At 39.7% G+C, this 21,954-nt stretch overlaps 1 protein-coding gene across 3 annotated transcripts in view; it reads right to left on the bottom strand.

Moving 5' to 3' along the window:
- Positions 1-21,954, bottom strand: part of LOC130165511 (inactive dipeptidyl peptidase 10-like) — a 55,671-nt gene that overhangs the window by 25,421 nt on the left and 8,296 nt on the right. Inside the window, exons 1-4 of one of the 3 annotated variants that reach the window (XM_056370841.1) lie at positions 20,729-20,848; positions 19,790-19,876; positions 9,225-9,339; positions 8,444-8,539 (exon numbers count right to left, since the gene is read on the bottom strand). In XM_056370841.1, coding sequence (XP_056226816.1) covers positions 8,444-8,539; positions 9,225-9,339; positions 19,790-19,876; positions 20,729-20,755 — 325 coding nt within the window. In that variant the 5' untranslated portion in view covers positions 20,756-20,848. Of the gene's footprint in view, positions 1-8,443; positions 8,540-9,224; positions 9,340-13,563; positions 13,719-19,789; positions 19,877-20,728; positions 20,849-21,954 lie in introns of those variants that run through there. The other 2 variants (XM_056370843.1, XM_056370842.1) reach the window with 2 other exon arrangements.

Below are 21,954 nucleotides of genomic sequence, written 5' to 3'. Positions count from 1 at the left end.
TCCGTCGGAGGGTAAACTGCTCCACAAAAGACAGACAGAAGGCGGCGGTCTGATGGCGGCCTCCTGAGAGGAAACGTGTCGACTTCTCGTGCTGTGATTTATGTGGGCCGGTGTGGTCTAATTAGGTGGAGTAAACAGGAACACCTGCGTGAGCGGCCTTCGCCTCGACGGACCCGGTCATTACCAGCGGTGAAAGGCCAAATACAGCAACACATGATTGACAATTGGCCAATACTTTAGCAACATTTATTCAATGTGTCTAATTGGCTGAAAATGTCGTACAGCAACGATTAACATGTGCAACGGGAACGAGAAACGTGTCTACACAACATTAACAATAAGGGATTGATTGTCTCAATGTGAATATGAAAGGTCCATAAAGTATAAAAGTAGATGTCCATGTGTTGTTTGATTATAAAGCAGCTCTAGGTTCTGTATTAATACTGTGAAAGTATCAAAGCCTCAGTCCACAGAGAATTGCACACAGCCTGTATTCAGAAACTGAGCCTTAAAACCAGCCGTCAGGACTTCTGGAACTTTGTGATGTCACAACAAAGAAGTCACCACTCTTAGCTATGCCCAGAGCCCCGCCCACCTGGTTTTACCTGAAATCCGCTTTATTTTTATTCGATCACTCAGAAAACCATGAGCCAATCAGAGGAGAGCCTCAGAGTCTCCTCTACTTCTGATTGGCTCCAGAGAGAAGCATGACAGAGGAAATGTAAAACTACATTGAGATGGTTTTTGGTTCTTAAAACCACAAATATATCTTCTTATGGGTCAGCACTTCAAATAAAACACAGAAGAAGAGTAAAATGACACCAATCAGCAGGAGAGGGCAGATTAAGATAATGAATGTAATTTCTCTGGGTGTCACCCAGAGTCGTCACTCTGAACCCGGACGCCTATCCACAGGGAACATTTGTAATTCAGACAAATAGCCATTCTAGCTTGTACATAGCCACACACACTTACACTCACACTTGTCCTGGATCTCTCTTATCACACCTCAGTCATCGCTGCACCTTCCAGACCTGCTGCTGTCGCATCAATTCACCTTACGTGTGAGATGAGAAATCTTGCAGCAGATATTGTGGCGGGTTCAAACAAAAAGCAGCGTCTCCTGCAGAAACTACAAAGAGCCGCTGCCTCAGATATTCTCTGGAAATCATGAAATCGGATGACATCATGATGACATTTAGCCTTCTTCATTCTATGTAGGGATTGTTTACAGTAGATTATGCTGCAAAAGTCGCCTCAGTCGTGTCGTTTTCTTGCTCTTTTACTTAAGTATATATGTTGCACAAGAAGCACAGCTAGATATGCAAGAGCAGAAAATTAGTTGTAAAAAATAAATAGCCTCCCTTGTTTCAGTTTTTCTATCCATCCTCGTCAAACTGAACCAGCTGTGCCTGCGCTCCCTCATCCCCCCTGATGAACTCCTGGCACTCATTTGGAGAGAATTTGTGGCTGATTGCAGGGAAAGGCAATCACTCACCACTGCACGAGGAGAGGCAGCCCTCAGCCTGAATGTGCTTTAATAAAGATGCAGAAAAAAAAGGGAAACATGGATTCATGTCGTCGTCAGAGGCTGATGGTGAGGTTCGTGTGGCGAGTGCATCAAATTAAAAAAATTTAAAAAAGACTCAAATTCAACCGGAACATTTTCTAAAGTGAGTGTTGCTTCACAAATTGAGGGGATGTTTTTTGTTGCTCAAGGGAAGTGTGAAAAGCTGCAACAGACTGTTGATTTTTGAACAGTTCTCAATGCTCAAGTCTCAAAACTTTCAAGCAGCTCTAAGATCAATAGTTTTAACTGTTTAGATTATTTAGATTGATTGATTTAGATTGAAACTATTCTGGATTTTGGGATGGTTATCTGCTAGTGACTTAAAAACCAAAAGTTATTTCCAAAAGTATGTGGACTCCCCTCTCTGTATTTCATGGTTTATGTTGGTGTTTAGTTCCAATAATGAGAAATCTCTTAGAGGCACATAAAATGAAATATGACAATGCCCAATCTCCTGGCATCTGTGGTCGACCTCACTAATACATATAGATGTTTTCTCGTGCGTCTAAATACTTTTGGCCATGTTGTGTATTTTTTTGTTTGTTTCCTGTCTCCACATGATTTACTTGTTGTACATTATATCATGATAAATAATGCATCATTCAGTTTGGTTTATTCATATGGGTCACTGCTAGAGATGTAGCCTGTTGTTTGTACACACACACACACACACACACACACACACGCACACACACACACACACACGCACACACACACACGCGCACACACACACACACACACACACACACACACACACACACACACACACACACACACACACACACACACAAACACACAAACACACAAACACACTGGCCATCTCCCTCTCTTATATAAATACCTGAATGTTTTCTTCCTTGGGGTTAACTAACCTGATGTAAACAAGCTGTACATTACGTTACCCATACATTATGAACGCACAACATAAACGACTCCATGAATAATTCACTTGCATACAGTTCAATGGTGCCCCTATAAATACACCCATATAGGAATGTCAAATTGAATATAAGCAGTGAAACCGTCTCCACCTAAAGGCAATTATATGAAAAGAATCAGTGTAGCATCCATAATGAGGATGATGATGATGATGCAAGAAAATCATTTATAAGCAGGGGGAGCAGTGTGGAGTACTGACAGAGCTGCTTTTACACAGCTCTCCACCAAAGCCTACAGAGACTCCACAGTGTGACACACACAATTTCTCTGTTTTCTTGATTATTTTGAAGTTCTTCTCTGCTGCAGAGCATGTTTATCTCTGTGGTGTTTCTCTGCTGTAACTATCAGCCTTCCACTTTGACATTTTCTTATCTTTCGCTTCGTTTTGTGTTGTGTCCTCTTTAAAGAATAAATATAAAAAGCAGCAAATTACAGTCTCAGCAGAACAAAACAAAACCACAAAGATCTGAGGAGGTCACAAGATGATTCAAGTGATTAAAAAAAAAAAAAAATGTCCACCCTTCAGCCATAATCTGGGCCCCCTCCTCTTTTCAGCCACGTGGAAAACTCACAACTGATGATCACATGATTGATCAGAGGAGGAATAACCAATCCTACATCTGGCATATTGCAGATTCTTCCTTGCAGTTTATTCAGTGGTGTGTTAATCTGCCAGAACATGTAGAATTATAAAAAAAAGCTCATTCATTTGTGTGAAATCTTAAAATCTCTGGGAATAATTGACAACAATCTAATATATTTATAATGTATAAATATATAAATCAGGAAGTTGGCTGAATTGGAAATTAAATTCTGCTACAAGACATTCTGCATCATCATCATACTGTGAGTCCAAAACATTATGATCAGCACTTTGACGACTGATTTTATGACCTCACCATTCCGTGTTCACGTCACATGATGCTGGTTGGTAGAGATGGGAAATATTCCCATGTTAACGTGCTGCGAGCGTTGGCGTCATATAATGAATGTTTGTGTTGCACATGCTCTAAAACTGTGGTTATATCATACTTTATACTCCCAATACTCCGGATCTAATCTATCTCAGACAGCAGGATGTGATCTTTACGACACTATTTATTTGCATTCATCCTCCGTGGGTGTTTGCGCTGGAGGAATGTGCCGTGTGCGGTCAGGAAACAGATTTGAGCGCTGATGTGTTTGATTGTTTTGCTCTGGTTTTCTGATGGTGCTGGGATGATTTATTATCTAGATGATACCCAGCTCTTGTTCAGCAGCCGCTGAACTCAAGGAGCTGCAATCACACGTCTTCATTTTTTTAATTTTTTTTTTTTTTTTTTAAAGTGTCTGGACGTGATTTTTTTTGGCATCCTGAGGGCATGAGAGGCTCATTGTGAATTTCACTGCCTCTCCCTTTGTTTCATTCAATTTATCAACAGTCTGCTGTTTCCTGAAGTGCTCTAATAAGAGATCTGATGTAAGTGTCCCTCGTGCTATTAAATGATGGTGAGCAGATATTGAAGCCTGACTTGGATGTTAGAGGAGAGAAGAGGAAATGAGTTGGGGGAGCTGTCAAGGAAGCAATTTCCATTACAGACATGTTTGAATTACACCTACTACACCAGCAGGAGGCCCAGCAGTAAACTCAGGCCCAGACCTGCAGCTCTCATCACACACAGGCCACATTAGATTTACGCCACACAAAAACGTCAGACGGTAATTTCCCACCTTCGTCATCAATCTCAACAAAGCAGCTAATGGGACGGCTGACCCCTGTTGGGATGAAAAATTCAACACGGTGGTGCTAAAAAACTCACCTCTCACTCTCCAAGGTGATGTAATGCAGCCGCTGTCACACCTGAGCTAACAGCTACCTGTGATTCTTCAGCGTTACAGTTAATCATGTCATGACTTTTCAATCTGACCTGACTGATCTGGAAAGCATAGCACAATTCTCAGGAACTAACAGCACCTTTTTCCTTTTTTCCAGCCATGGCCACAACTCCTGAACACCTGCCTCCAGTGATAAAAAGACACTTTTTTATAACATTTTGGATTATATTAACAGATGAGACGTTTCTCTGTCATAAAAGATAATGACTTTATCCCTTGTAGATTTCCTACCACCTGGTGGGATTGTATTTTCAACTTTTTTTGTGTAATAAATTTCATGAGCTCTGGGAGATCACAAGACAAAGTTTTGGAGTCATTAAACCTACAATTAATGATTTTTTCGAGCACTTGACCAAGAGCAAGTTGAAATTAACTTTCCAGAAAACCTGATCAATAAAGTGCAAAAGTAATGCATCATCCACTGCTGTTCTGCCTCAAGATAAACAATTAGTGGTGCAAAATCGCCATTCGGAGAAGAGGGCACAAAACAAAATATCTGGCTCTTTAGCTGCTAAATGCTCATCTGTTAGTTGTAGAAAACAGTGAAAGCGTTTTCTCTGAAAACAGCTGTCTGCTTAAAACGAAGTTGATGGGACTGGTGAGGGCTGGAAAACCAAAACTTAAAGACGCTAAAAAGCTCAGGAAAGATGAGGGGAACTACAGAATCCTTTGTGTACTCATGACTTCGAGTCGCGCCTTTCATATACAAATAATCATGTGATCATAGCATATATGTTATACAACAATATTGATTATAGCAGCTTTAAACATCACACACAGTGTATAGCTTTATTTGCTGATCGTTCACCCCAGCTGCTAGAACTGAGGCACATTTGGTCTGATCAGTCATGAACCGTGTTCACATCAAATGTGTGCCCCCACTTTGAGGCAGTGAAATATGGTCCTCATAAGCACATACATATATCTGTGTGTGTGTGTGTGTGTGTGTGTGTGTGTGTGTGTGTGTGTGTGTGTGTGTGTGTGTGTTAGAGGCCACCCCAACCAGAGCCCATAATGAGAAGCCACAGGCCACAGGACTAGTCATTAGTATTATCTCCCTGTGGAAGGGAAGGACACAGCAGGCAGTGGATCTCTGCTTCATATCCAGAGCAGCAAAGCTATCTCTCACTGTCTCCCTCTCCCTCCACTTCTGTCCTTGTGTCTCTCTTCCCTCCTATCATACCTTCTGTCACTCCCAGCAAGTCTCCAGAAAGGTGTTATGGAGATATTTAGTCATCTCTGCTCCTGAATTTACCATTGAAACAATAATTTAGCTGTCTTGCTGTCAGCAAAACACTGTGATTGTCTTTTTTTCTTTTCCCGTTCAGCTCTTCAGGCTATGGCTGCTATTTACTTTCTCTCTCTTCCTTCCTCGGATGCAAACACAATCTGTCACGCTGTCAAGGAAGCAGTTAAACAACACGGACATTTCCGATTCTCCACATTCGGGCTTGAACACGAGCGAGAGCGTGTGCGGCACGATGTGGAGGAACGATGCTCGGCCACAGAACAAGGTTGGGCTGTAACACCTCCAGCAGCGTGCCTCTTATGTAACATGGGAAGGAAATGTAATGAGGAGGTGTTGGCAATGTGACCTGGAGCAAAGATTGGGGAGGAGAAAGGTCAGTGAACTCAAGAGGAGGGATACGATGGGAACAAATATGATGGGGATCGATGTGAATTTACTGAATTTCACTGCACTTTTGGCCACGGGTGACACACATACAGCAAGGAGAAAACTAGGGATTCAGTGTCCTGCTCAAGGACACGCTGACAAAACCCTACAAGTAATGGCCGACCCCTCCACCACCTGAGATACAGCTGCTATAAAGACGACCTCTAACAGCCAGACTGGGACTCCAGTGTGGAGTGGATGTGGCTGCGGTATTTTCCGGAGACCTGCTGCCCCTCTAGCCGATATGACGGGTGCATGTCTAACTTGTAGCTCTTGACCGTTACCACAGCAACTTGAAGCATTAAATTCACTTTTTTATTTACTGACAATTGCATTAAGCTGTGGGATGGGTACGCTTAAGGTTTCTCCAGGTACTTTTATTATTTTGATCACTGTGAATGATCCATATGTTTTTCTTTCTTTGCTAATTTGCTAATAACTGGTCACAAAGCAGTGTAGTAATATTATTATATTGCTTGAATCTGGTTTATCACAGGGTGGGAGGATATTTGACCCTGTCACTGTGGGCTGTCTTGCTGTTGATTCAACATGACACTGTGAGGCCATCTGTGTTTGGATATGCAGGTTCGGCGGGGGTCGCTTCAATTAGCTCATGTGTTTACACACTAAAGGAGAAACAAAAAATGAGGGGCTGAGTTCATAAACAGAGATGATATAATGGGTGTGTCAGATTTTTAGTTTAAGAGTAATTCACAAATCATTTTAGCACAAAAAAGAGTTCTAAAGTCTGAGAAAAGTTAGAGGAAATCCGATAAGGAAGCTAAAAGCGTTATTTATATTATCAAATACATAATCACATGAATAAATTGTGTATGGTACATAAATGAACACCAGATAATTGACCTTAGTATTAAAATTCTACTCATAAATGTGAAATGTTTTTTAATGTTATCTATTCTGAAGGAAAACTTTTTTTTTAAATTAAATTTATTTCAATTTCATTTTTATCTTTTCCATTTAATGTTTACCTAATTTTACAAAACAAATTAATTTCATTTTTTATTTTTTTATTCCATTTTATTTTATTTATAATTGAACTGAACATTTTCAGATGTTTTTTGGGTTTAGTCGGTTGTTTCTTTTATTTATTGTTTATACTTTTACAATATAATTTAATCTGATTCAATTTAATTTATTCTGTGAAAACCAAAAACAGAATTGAAAAGAGAGGGAATGCTGGATACTAGATTCATCAGGCGGACACAAACAACACTCCAAATAAAGAAATCAACAAGAGATACACACTGAAAGAAACACTCCAATCAGTTTAATTTTTTTTTTGCCAATTTACAGACCTGATTTTCAGCCTCCACAGAAATTCAAGGCATCAAGCTCAGAGCAAAAAATTAACCTTGACAAGCGTCGTTGTTCTCAGTGAAAAGACGAGATAAAAATGTTAAAACACGCTGCATTCAAACCAGCTGTCGAATCTGAAACTATTTTGAATTTCAGTAGGCGACAAGAAGCAGCCGACACGACCAGCTGTTCCATCCAAACCAAACAACACCTGACAAAAGAGCAAATGAATTTCAGTCTGAGAAACTGCGTCTTTTCCACCTTCTGGAACCGACATACTGTTCCTCAAACCGAACGTCACCTCCCTACTTTCCACTCAAGGGCGCGCTTGTTTTGTTCTCCTGTGTTATACCGTCTTCGCACTTTGTCCTTACCTCCCGATTGACTTTGTGAGCTACATCGACTTCTCTTCCACGTCTCTTTCTATGCAGACATGGAATAATACAGCAGAGGAGTTTCAGAGTCTAATGATTTTCTTTTAACATTAAAAAACAAATCAAAAACTGCCTCATTTCCAGCAGTTTCACCACACAATAATGGTGAGTTTTGGTTTTGGTGCCTCATTTTCTTCCTGTCTCTTCGCACAAATATTCCACACACTGGAAGACATCCATCATGGAGGAGGCACACACAGACACCAGTTTCTCCACCCACAACGGCCAAAAGAAATTGCACAGAATGCATCACGGCTAAAAGACAAGGCAGCACCAGAAAAACCGTCCGTCTCTCTCTTTGCTTAAGTTCTCTGCAGCGTTCACCAAGACTTTTAAAAAACTTTTTTAATAACAAAATTTAATACCCTCTTCACGATCAAACCAGTGGGAACAATAAGGCCTTCTGTATGAATCTTTTAACATTAATATTACATTTCGTCAGTACTCCCCAGATGTGTATAACAATAATTCCTTGTACGAAGTTGATAAATACAGGTCTGATGGTGCTGAGTGAAACAAAAAGGACTCGCAATTCAGAGTGTCAACAATTCCACCACAAGTATCTGAGATTTGTCGCTCCCATTCTTCTATTCTTTTCATGGATGCGTGATTTTTTGCTGATGTACAACTCACCGCTGATCCACGTGGCCTCAGGGTCATGAATGCTGAACTCTGGTTTATACAGATCTGCCACAGTCAGCCTGGATTTGCTGCTGCCGGGGACCTCCACTGGGAAAAGACACAATCAAATCCACTTTATTTTCACAGATTTATCTCTGTAGAACAAAGGGCAAAAGCAAAGAGACGGTCAAAAGCAAGCGCTGCGTCAAAACCTGCCTGAAGAGACATCTCAAGATTTTCTGATTAAACTCAAACGAATGGGAGGAGAGAGGCAGGAACAATCACTGGTAAAGAAATGCAGTGTGTAGAAACAGTCATCTGTTTACTTGTGCATGGACGCACATATAACCAATACACAAACACAGACACACACTGGAGTAGTATATCTCTCTAGAGATTTCACTGCAGCATGTGCTGCTGTCATAAATGTTCACATGCAACGCAGAGCGGCTTTTAATGTATATATTTCAGCAGGTTATGAAAATGGGATCAAACATTAACCATGAATTATATATAAAGCATAATAAAGCAGCTAAATGTAAAACTGTTTCTACCTATTTTGCTGTGATTTTATGCAGGCCGACCAAACAGGAAGGTTTTCATAGTTTACAAAGGTCCTGAGGTGTGAAATAGCTAAAACATTTTATTCAAATTTATCTGTGTATTTAATCTATCAATCGATCAATTACTAAAAAAAAGATTCCTTCTTTTACATGAAATTCAAATTCTTTTTATGACTTTGTTTTGTGATATTTTCATAATCTTTCATAATGCCTCTTAACAACTGACGTACAGGGTGTGAGGACGACCACAGACATGGTGATGAGGGAGCAGACCACCACGATAACCAGCAGAGAGATGGCGATGCCCTTCCAGTTCCTCTGCGGCGGGCTGACGTCCACAAACTCCTGCAGACACACAGAAAAACAAACCATCAGCGCCGTAATTCCAAAATCACGCTCGCGATAACAGCCGCCACCCCACTGATTTGAGGCTGTGGGATTTTGCTCCCATTCAGCCACAAGAGCGTTAATGAGGTCTGGCAGTGTTGGGTGGTGAGGTCCACCTTCATGAAGGTGGCGGGTGAAGGCTGAGGTCAGGGGCTCTGTGCAGATCAGTCAAGTTGTTCCACACCAAACTGGGAATACCATGAAACAGGTTATAATATAATATAATTGCGTTTGCAGCAGTAAGATTTCCTTTAACTGAGAATACAAAGCCGAGTTCACAAAAGTATGAGGACACCATGAAACTGTGTGCAGACATTCACGGTTCCCCTGAGGTCTTATTCTACTAACTCTAATGGAAAGCTACACAGCATCTGTTCATGTTCACACAAAACCAGGAATCATCTACTTTGGCTGCTGTGTTTATCATCAAACCACTCCCTATCAGCAGCTGTCTACAACTATAATTAAATTACAGTTTAATTATTTACTGTTCACTAGTGCATTTAATTGTTAGTTGAACAAGGAAGCGATCACCCTCTGAGAGTTAACAGGTTCTGACTGTTTGTTTGGCTTTTAAATCTTATTATTAAAAGGTCTCACATTGTATAAAGGTAGATTTCCATGTGTTGTTTGATTATAAAGCAGCTCTAGGTTCTATATTAATACTGTGAAAGTATCAAAGCCTCAGTCCACAGAGAAATACACACAGCCTGTATTCAGAAACTTATAACCAGCCGTCAGGACTTCTGGAACTTTGCGATGTCACAACAAAGCAGTCATCGCTCTCGGCCATACCCCAAGCCCCGCCCACTCATAGAAACCAAATCCTGCGAGGTTGGATGGTGGGTCGAGGTGATTGGCTCACCGACCTGTTGTTACCAGAGCTCCAGAGAGAAGCCTGAGAGAGGAGATGTAAAACTACATTCAGATGTTTTTTGGTTCCTAAAACCAAAAATATATCTTCTTTTTGACACTTCAAAATAAAACACAGGAGAAGTGGAAAATGTTTTGTTTTCGAAAAATTGGCATATTATACCTTTAAGCAATGAGGAAATTTAAAAAAAAAGGAAAACGTGAATAAAGTAACTATTTTCAAACAAAAAAATCAGAAAACGATGGATTATTTCTACCATTATTGTTCGTTGAACATGCACGTATGTTTTTATGTGATGGAAGCAGTAAAATATTAAATATACTGAACGAAAAGTTTTCTACCAATGACACATACAGACTTGTTAGCATTCGTCTCTAGTATCTTTCTACCAGATGGATTGATTTTTGAATATGCAGTCTGGATCTTCTTATAACTGGACAGTGAAAGGAGACAGTTGCTGATGCAGCTTACACTCATCTTGTCTACACAGTGGTGATTATCCCCCATCAAAGTAAAGCTTTTTGCATTACAGGAAAGGTAATCTGAGGTTTTGATTTTACATTTTGCGCCTTTTAGGTGATGCTCTTATCTGCAGCAAAGATTTTAACAAATTGAAGTTTGTTTTAAGACTCTTGGACAGCAAAAACATTTTTATGTGATGACACCTCTGACCTCTGAAGCTACCTGTCACGATTCGTCTCTGGGTTCTGTTGTTCCCTCGTCCGGACCGACCATCCCTCCTGTCTCGCTCCTGTTTATTTGGGCCTCCCTGTCCCGCCACTCTCCATCCACCCACCACATGTCCTCAGACTTTCCTCCCGATCCCAACCTGCACTTTAGAGCTGCAAACATGTAGAGCTGAGCAGTATGACTTCAATCCGATATCACTATTATTTCAAACTTTGACCTCGAGTACGATTAATGAACGATCACTTTGAACCAAGCACCCTTCATTTACGGCAATGTGACTGTGTTCCAAGTGATGAAACAAACTGGTGGCGTTTCCTCTGGTTGCATTGACCCCCAGTAGTCGTGATAAGACCCAATCAGGCGAGGCAGGTGTCTGCGTCATCGTTTTCAAAAAGTCTAAGTTTCTGCCCATCCAGACTACAAAGTAACAGTGGCGTTTTATAACTAACACTGGTAATAAAATATAGTATATAGTTTTTGGAATCCTTTCAGTTTCAAACATACGGACTGCTGAAGAATGTTAGTCAGTATATAGTATATAGTATACTTCAGTGTAGTTGGAGGATTATTATGATGAAACGAATTGAATGAATGTGTCAGACACTGAAGCTAAGAGGCACAAATGTGCCCAGAACAATCTGTATCACATGGACCACTGGTGAGGTGGAAACTGTTTAATTAATGAAGCAGGAAAAACTGATTCACACACACACACACACACATACTTCTCATGCAGAGAATTAGCTCAGAGATGTTGAACTAATACTCAAAGAAGTCGATGGCCCAGTGGTGTGCAAGGGATGCTCTACCTACTGCTGTGTATCTGTGTGCGCGTGTATGCGTGTGTGCGTGTGTGTGTGTTTGTGTGTGTATGTGAATGAAGCAGGCTTTAGCAGACACAGTTCACTGCAACAGTCTGTTGATCCGACTCACTTCAGTGGAAAGTAAAGCAAGCGGGGACTTCGAGTGTGTGTCATTGTTTGTGTTTGCGAGCATGTGTGTATTTGTGTTTGCGACTGTGCGTGTGTTTGTGTGTTTGAGCGTGAGAGAGAGTCAAAGGGATAAAAACAAAGAAAAAAATTGACAGTCTATGTACTGGGCTCTAATGAGACAAAATAAACACATTATACTCTACTTATTTAGTTTAGGACTTAGAATTACAAATACAAGCATTTTTAACTTGGCTGCCAATGGTCTGGCTTAAAAAAACAAAAACAAATTTAACCAATTTCACTTCAACAGGCTGACAAACTCAGACTATGAATGGGACAAATACCCAATTGAAACTGCTCTCTGAAATTTCAAAGAACATCCTCACAGTCCACAGAAACACAATGGATCCAGAACAAAAAAAAAATCAATTAGAGTGTATCTGTTCTAACACCTTGCATCAATCTGCACCAACCAATTATACCCAGAGAGACAGAAAAATACATTTTCTACAATAACTCTAAATAAACTGCTTTTGGGGACCAAATAGAGAGTCCAAACTGGCAGAATATCTCTGGGCTCTGTGGTGCAAATGGAAAACAAGAAAGAACTGGCAAACCTGGCAACCCAGAGAAAACAGTCAAGTCTGCAAACAACAGGAAGTAGAGACACTTTCTGCCTCTCTGAACCAAGTTCATCGCCAAAATAAAACTCAAAATGGTTGTAATTTCTTGGGTTTCTCTAGCAAAACAGAATAAATACATAAAGCTGAACTCTCAGACCAAATCTAAATTCAATATTTAATATTTACGAACTAATACGGAAGCAACAAAGTGTTTCAAAGCATAACAACAGGAAAACAACACATGAAACTGTATAACACAGTCAAGTAGCAATAGCCGTATATGAGCTACTGTATAGGCTACTTACAGTGTCATTTTCCACACCAGGCTTTGACAGAAGCCTGCTCTATGTGATTATGGTCATGCCCGAGTTGAATTCTCAACATACAGTATTCTCCTGTCGCACTTTAATGCTTTGCAGTGACCACACACGGGCAAACACTTCCTCTTCTTCTTCTATTTGAGATAACGAGTCCTATCTTAGTCCCCCATCACACAATATGAGATTACACAGCTTCAGTTTCACACACCACAAGAAAGAAAAAGCCTCTGCAAAGGATCAAAATCTGACTTCCTGAGGACAGAAATCACAACTTTTGATGCGGAAAACTGGGAACTGTACTGAGAGAAATTCACTCAAACTTACTGTGAAAAGTGACAAATCCACACACAGTTATAATCACTTCTGTTTGACACAGCTGAATTCTGTTATTTTCATATACAGCAAGAAATTAAAGTAATGTCATAACATTAAATCAACTCGAAATTAATGTTTACATGTATCATGAAGGTTCACAACTGATAAGAGAAAATCGTTATATATGCTGAAATACTCCCGTGAGTTGCAGCCTTCACCTTACTCCACTTTGTTGTATTTTTATTTTTTTCATCTCCCTGTAATAATAATAACCGTGTATTATTCGAAGCAGCACCAACAGAGCGCATCTAGAAACCACAGTTTTCTCACACTGTCCTTTAGGCTGCCTGTCGCCTGTCCACGCAGAGCACATTTATCTCCTCACAGCGAAATATATTGGAATAAAATGTCTAGTTACTTCTCTCTACCTCATCCTGCTGCGCCTCTTTAGGTTTCTTCTTGGTCGGGTCTTTGGACGCTGTCATTGTAGCAGAGCCACAGTCTTGTTTCTCAGCCTGAATCCAGAAGCTCTCCTCCCGGTAATAACATCCAGACCTGACGGCGCGTCAATTTAGCAGCAGGAGCGGCAAGCTGGACGGCATTAACACGAGGACGACTTCCTGGCGTGGCTTTCAAAATAAAGGCCACGTCACACGCTACATTCAGAGTGTATTTCTTACAAAACAAGTTAGTAGCCTATTGTAGGTATCACTTACATGTGGGATTTATTGTTTCTACTCTGTTGTCATATTAAATCTACATTTATTTAATCATACTTGCACTTTTACTTGCATTTGCTTTTTATTAGCCTATTTGTTTTTGTTCTTTTTTGTTTTCCTTTTTATGCCCTATATAACTATATTAGTAAAGAAGCTATACAACTTAAGTTGATCAGTAAAAACCTATGTGTATTGCAGTCTATGAATATGGATATTTGGTCAAATATACTGTTGAACTAACAATTATTTTTGTTATCAATTAAGCTGCTAGTCACAAAATGCAGAACACTGCCCATTATAATTTACCCACATTAAAAAATGACATCTTCAGGTGTCGTGTTTTCTCCAATCAACAGTTTCAAACCCAAGAATATTCAGTTTACAGTGACAAAAGTAAATTTTGACTGTTAAGAACCAGTGAATTTTTAGAGTTAATCAATTATCAAAATAGTTGCAGATTAATTTCGATTGGCTGTTTGATTAATCAGCTATATATGGTGAGTAAAAACAAATTACCAATGTTAGCACTATGTTAGATTCACTTCATAAAAACTGAGATTCAATTTTGACAGTGGGCTTTTATTTTAAATACAAACATCCTATCTATCTATCTATCTATCTATCTAGCATTGTCCATGGTGCTGAAACTCAAATTGCTAGTGTTTGCCTTTACTACAGAGTTCAACCATGGGTCAATGTTTTTCAGTGTTAGAATGTAAATACTGTTGATATTGTTCTCGTTGAAAAATTTTCTACTTATCTGAATCACACCACATCTATCAGAGTGCTAGCTTTTAATGTTTGAGCCCCAAATCATTCATTTCATATAGTAGTATACAGAGTGGTGTACAGGAGAAAAGAAAGTTTAAAATATTTACCCCCCCCCCCCCCCCCACCTCAATTAATTAAAGCTGCAGCAAGAAATTAAAGCAATCTAAAACTTCAACTCGGTCATTAGTTTAGCTGAAAACCATGTATGTGGTATAATTAGCAATCTGTTTTTTTGACAAATTAATAACACATGCCTTCATTACATTAAAAATGACTGTATAATGCCATTAGAAGTTTTCAGCAGTATTTTTTAACTTAGATATAGTAAAACATAACACACTGATTATTTTCCTGCAGCCTAACAGCAAAAGCAATACTAAGGCTTCTATGCTAACCACTGGTATTTATATGGTATTTTTCTTGTGAATTAGTGTTAGTAAAGTGGTGTAATATTCCTTGTTGGTTTTTTTTTTTTTTTACCTCTGATGATGTAACCTTACTATTCCCACAGTATCACTCCAGGGACTAAAAGCCCTTCTGTAACATCTAGGGTTACAATATCCCTCGGAAATAAATTATGGGATTATAGCTCTGCGTGTCATTGAAATGAGGCTTCATCTGAAATCCCTTCAGAGGAGAATGAGGCGAAACAATCAAATGGACGAGTAACCAGCTGGCCTTTCCTGCTGCCAAGTGACTGAATGCAAACTGATAGGTGTCACAGAGAAAGCCCCGAAGACACAAACCCCACCAGCACACACTCACGCACACTGTGCCCACTATCCCATCTAAAAATAATGACCGCAACAGGGGGGGAGAGAAAAGGCACACACAAACGAAGATGGAGGAGGAGACGCTAAAAGACAAACCAGCCTGCAGATACAAGGACCAAATGCTCTCTCAAGGACTGAAAAATGACGATAATGGCAGCAAATTTACTACTTGAAATCTATAGCAATCTTTTGAAATAATAGGTCTTCGATTTTAAACAGTGGTAGACTTTTCACTTGATGGTTAACGCTACATACATCATACGTTCATTACATTGATGATCCGTACAGAAGACATGAAAATGAAGAACAGCGTTGGTTTTGTTGGCTATTGCATTCGATTTTGTATCCGATAATGTATGAATAGTTCCTTGGCCTTGGGAAGTTTGGTTGGTTTGGTTCTTACATGCTTTTGGAAAGGCAGAAAACAAATACACTGTCCTCCAAACTCTTTTAATGTGGAATATCTCTTTCACTACAGCCCCATGTGCACCACTTCTACATGTAGAGAAAACCAAGGCTTGACAGGCCTGTTGTTCCAGCAAGTGATTGGACAAGTGCAAGGGTTAAGTTAAGGCTCAGGGTTACGTTTATGTTGCAGAGACTGAAAGCTCTGTTCTACAGCCAAAACAGTTGTGACAAAGCAGTTTAATTCTCCCAGAGTGCACCATGATGACTGATTAGGCTGTCAGATGAATTGTCTGTTAGATCTCTGCTCTGATTCACTAGCTTACTCCTCTTTATTGGAAATGAGTGACATTATTATAGGTGGCAGTTACATCGTGGTGCAGTGACTGGATCAGCTCTGCCAAACAAAGATTAATTAATGCTTACTTAATGTGAGAATTATGAGTATCATGAGAAGTATTGCATTATCCAATATTAGGGATTTAAAGTTATGTTATTTCGGCCTCTCTGGCACCACGTTAGACCACTCTTCTTTTAAATCTGTCTCTTGCAACTTTATGGAAGTGCAGTACTGAGTAATTCCCCCTTAAGAGTCGGAGATTTTCCAATAAGTGGTTGCCAACTGCGCTGTTTAAAGGTAAGCTATTACAGAAACTAATCCTGGCTCACAGCTGTATCTAATTTCACAGCTTTAGATATGAAATACTTACATTTTTTCGGCAAAATCTAAATCTTAATTAGAAATATTTCAGCCTCCATTTATGGTCAGAGTTTGCACTAGATGTCTCATCTTCAACAATAACAAATGGTGCACAAATGAAAAAAAAGAGGCGAGAAATCAAAATTAAGCTGCATCCAAAGAAAACTGGTCTCACAATCATTTCCTCTCTGCTGTCTCCTGTTCATTCATTCATTATTTGGCATGAAGCATCAAAACTGGACAAAATGGTTCAGTTAATGGCATCATCTTCTTCCTCATCCTCTAACTTTGTCTTCTCCATTATCTCTAACTGCCTTTTAGAGACTAATGCGTCTTTAAATTTAGAATTAAGATAATCAGATTTCCCCTTCAGAGGTTAAAGAATGACCATAATGAGTTACAATCATGAGACATGCAGTAACACAAGTGTGTGTGTGCTTCTTTGAAACTGAATGATGAAGACGGGATGAGAGGCAAGAGGTTAACGAACATGGAGCAAGGGAGGAAAATGGCGCAGACTGAAAATTCAGAGGAAATAGATAGAGATAGAGAGAGAGAGGGAGGGTGAAGCTGATGGAAGTTGTGGAGGAGGTGAAGATAAGAGAGGCTGAAGTGAAAGAGAAAAGGGGCAGGGACAGAGCAAGAAGGAGGAAAAGATCCTCAAAGCTTGTGGTTGGACTCTCTTCCCGTCTCTATTAAATATTTAACAGCTGGAATCAGAGGCCACATGGAAATGATCTCTTTTTCTCTGACCTCTGCTGGTATTTGGGAAGTTCACTAATGTCCCCAAGGCAGAAATCTTCTCCACAGTCTTTTTAGACCACAAGCTACTTTGTGCATCAAATCTACCATTTGTGGTTGTTTGCATTCTCTTTGCACACATATATTTGTGCACCAGCCTTCATGCCTTTTTCTGTGTTAAACTGTGCACACAATGTTCATGTTTCTGCTGCATACTGTGCTGAACTCAATTACTACTGTTAATATGGAGACTGCAGAACCAAATTATGTGTTTTACTGTCATTGTGAGTTGATTATTTGGACAGGAAGTAATGTATTAAGCAAATGTTTACTGCTTTATGCCGTTATTGTTCTTCAGTTTCATGTTTTTGCTTCTTTTGTGTGTATTTTCTTGTAAAATATTACGTAGTTTTGAGCCTTTTGGCCTCCTCCAAAGAATAAGACCCTCTAACACCGATTTAACCAAACCATTTAACCACTGGGATCAACACAAAAATGCATCACGCACAAAAAAAGACCTGAATGTTTCAACCAGCGGCACCGAACAGCTTTAGAGGTATGTAAGCAGCCAACACTTTGTTTTAAAAGGTCACAAGCCAGAACAGCTGAGAGTCCTCCTCCGCTCTGATCTCCGAACTCTTGTGGGTTTCCCTCCTGCTGTCTAATCAGGGACTGATTTACACCTGGGACGCCAGGTGAATGTAATTAACCTGCTGCCAGGATAGAAACCTGCAGGGCTCTGAGTTTGGTACCACTGAGGTTTGGTTGTAAAGTGTTTTTTGATATAAAAAAAAGGATCCTAAGTGGGTTAATTGACCCAGAGGGTTCTAAGGCAAAGTCTTGATAAGAGCAGGTTAAAGTCACAAAATACTGAGAAGTCCTGCACTGCCTCTCTTCCTCTCTGGGATACAATGAAAAATCCAAATACACATCATTATTTCATTACAAAGCCTTGTGTTACTTTAATTAAACATGTTCATCTTCCTTTCTATCTTTCTTTGATTTTTCAGGGCAATCTGAAGGGGGAAGGGTGTAATTTTTTAACTGTTTGCAATCAAAATTCAGGCTACAAAATAAACTACTGTTCAGGTTTCTATATTTGATTATTTCTAATTATTTTCAGTAACACGGTCCTTCACTTTGCCCCTTGGAGACAGAAAAGTGTCTGCTTTTCTACCAGTTTCTCCAAAAGAAAGCAATTGCAAAAACTCAACAAAAATACATGAGCAATGTCATCTTTCCTCCATCTTTCCCAGTTTGCCTTCAAAATCATACTGGTCATAAAGGAAGGGAATTTAAGGGAAAAGACCAACCTTTCTGTAATTACAATAAAAGTGCTATATGTCCCTTCCTTGAATATTAATTTATATATTTCTGAGTGTTTTGCGGCTGTAGAGGCCTTAAACACTGTGGGAATGCTTTAAATCTCCTCAAGGCCTTCATTTCCACTCATAAAAATATGAAATTGTAAACACCACAGGCACAAAGACAGTAAGCTGCGAGTGGGAGTGTTGCTGCTGGCAAATGAAAGCCATGTACCTGCAAAACATATTAGTCATGTCCATGATGATACATATGGATATTTTCATCTATACACAGGGATTTCATAAGGTTTCCAGCACTCAGCTATGCATAAATCAAAGAGATCAAGAATAAATAACAAAAAAAAAAGGTTTTTACACGACAACTATGAAAAACTTACATGACAAAGAGTTAGAGAACTGGGCAGTCTGATTAATCAAGGCCATAAACAACTAGGTAGCTTTAAGACACGTATATAATCTATAGGGTGATTCACTGAAATATATAACTACATTTTTAGAATTCAATTTGCATAATTCCATCCTTCTCTTCGTGACAGCTTGCCTTGCATTTGCCTTAAAGCACATTGGTGCATTTCATTTAAAATAAAACTGGTGCTGAAATAAATTCTAGAATTTGTATGTCATCATCTTTATCATCATCGGTATCTTGAGTAATATTATTTTTATCAAATATTCAAATAAAAACAATGACAAAAGTCAAACTAGCAAACTGAAAAATTTGATTATGAAAAATATGAACCAAGATACTAATCCTATGGGGTCTGTGGAAGAGAAACTGAATCCTCTACCTTGACCTAGAAAAAAGGAGGTCAAGGTGTACTGACAGACCAAGTGTGCAGCACTCATTAACCAGCCTGAGGCTCTGAGTGGGCTTCAGTCGACCAAGCATCCAAAGAATGATGATACACTGTTAAAAAACCTACGTGCATGTTTTGACAGTGGGGTTTAATTGTGTGATGCTTGGCCTAGAGAGGCTCCTGAATCATATTAAAGTTTTCAAATTCTGATGTCTTTGTGAGATCCAAAGACCTCCAATATCCAACTCAACCAGTGATGGGTCTCTAGTCAACATAGGCTGGAGATTGGGTCAGAGCTAATTTGGCACTGGGTCTTTGACTGAACTCTTTCTTTTCTTTAATTCATAATAATAAAAAAAGAAATTCCCACAGCCCCCTTGCAATTATGCCAACTGACATGTCATTCAACACAGTGCTGCTCACCTGCTTCTTCGGTTGGGAGTAGGGCTGGTTCATTGGTATGGCTATGATGAGACATGGCTGCTGAACCTGAGGCTGCATCTGTTGGGCCTGGCACCAGGCAGAGGCAGAGGCAGGGGCAGGGACAACTGATTTAGTGTGAACAGCTTGCTAAAAGTTTGCCTGCATTGATTATATGTCAGCTGAAAGAGGAGCGACATGTAAACACTCACTGTACATTCAGACCGAAAGCAGAAAAAAACCGCCCCGGCTGCCCTGCCAAGAACGCCATTGGACAGCATCATTGTTATAAATCAAGTTAGTAAATAGCCATGTCCTGTTTGTTCTAGTTGCACATTTAATTATATGAAGACAAACATTCAGCGTTTGTTGTCAAGCAACACTGTTTTCACGCTATGGTGAGGGTTAGCAAGCAATTCCCTCCTATTTTCGCAAAATATGTTATAGGCTACACAAACTGAAAACAAAAATGTCACGTTTGTCAATGCATCTTTTTTTTTTTATTCAAGTGCCTGTAAGCAAACAAGGACACTTCAAAATTGTCAACTGTCAATTTCTCCTCCATTGTGCTTGGGAACAAATGTTTGCTAGGAATCAATGTTTTCAAGGTTGTGTTCTCTTGTGTTCTCTAGCTCTCGTAGCCCAGTACCTTAAAGTTGCCGGGACTTCAACTGACTTCAACTGGTGGAAAGAACTATTAGACCTATTATAGGATTAATTATTAATAATGTATGAATGAAATTATGATTAATGAAATAATTAATAGAAGATTATAAAATGTATTATAAGGTGTTATACTGCATCCATAGTGGAAACTGAAAGGCTTCCGGTCAGTTTCTTGCTGATTTCGGTCTCAACATAACAAGGACATACTGTAAGTAGCCTGTTTCGCTATGGGCTAAGCTAACAGGTTGATTTACACCACTCACGAACTACACCCACCTTGCTTTGAGTACATTTTGATGACATACTGTCTCCCCCAGTTTTCTCTCTCCTGCCGTGTATTTCTTTTCTTTCCTTCCATTGTGGGAAGTTTCTTTTTTGGAGGAAGAGAGGGGATACTCTCACTCGAAACTTCTAGCTTAGTAGCCCTTGCGCCTGGTTTGGGTACAGGAACGAACCATTTCATTTTAATAGAGGGGGGATACAAAGGTTTACTGGATGTTTACTTTTTGCAAAATCAAGAAAAGAAAAAGAAAATATTCTATAAATGATGGTAAGTTAACAGTTTAATGTTTGAAAAAAATGACCTAATATTCTAATTAAATTTTTTTAGGGCCCCTGTCAGTCACAGTCCCCTACAATCGTCCCAACTCCGCCCCCACCCACACGGCGGCCCTGCACATGGAGCAACAACTGATTGAAGCCCATTATGGCAGGCCATCTCTGCAGTGATGGTAACTTGGAGCATGAAAGGTGTGAGGTTGGCGGTAATGCAGGCATTGCATCAGACTGTGGTGATGTAGGTACAGGCCTCAATTTACTTGTCAATTTATGTTGATCCCACAGAGGTAAAACAGAATTAGGCAAAAAAGCTTTTATATATTCTGCCATCTCCTCCTGGAATAATCCACAGAAGGACCTGAAAGTGTCAGAGCTGGTTACTATGTGGGGAAGTTAAGTTAGTTTTTAAGGATGGAGGAATTAGAATTCTTGAGAAATGTGATTGCATCAGAATTTTGCTGGTTTAGAGGAGTGTTTGCTGATTTTCCAGACTAAAGTCTGTACCATACATCCCCAACCTCCTGTTTTCAAATCTCACAGAAACACACTCTGCAGCCCATTCATCACCCATGCATACAACAAGCGTCTGAGTCCTGACACACTTTGAGTCCCAGAGAGGCTGTTTCTCAGAGCCTCCACTCTTCCTGGAGGCAACAGACTCTCATGGGATTTTATGATAAATCACACACATCACTCTTTCTGATGAAGGTGTATCAACTCGTCACAAACAACCTAATGTCAAAGATTTGATTATGCCGTTACACTTTGACTATTTATCACGAAAATATTGATTTTCCAGCTATGAAGGAAACTTTAGGATCTTTATGTTTTAAATATTTAGCCAATTCTGAAGGCCCACATGTAATAACACTCAGTCAGCACCTTCCTTAAGAACCGCAGTGTTGTAGTTTCTGTAAAAAAGAGCATATTGACACCTCACCTCC

Source organism: Seriola aureovittata, chromosome 24, assembly GCF_021018895.1.
Source record: "Seriola aureovittata isolate HTS-2021-v1 ecotype China chromosome 24, ASM2101889v1, whole genome shotgun sequence".
NCBI lineage: Eukaryota > Metazoa > Chordata > Actinopteri > Carangiformes > Carangidae > Seriola > Seriola aureovittata.
Note: the sequence above shows the minus strand (reverse complement) of the source record. Positions and strands in the feature narration are given on the sequence as shown.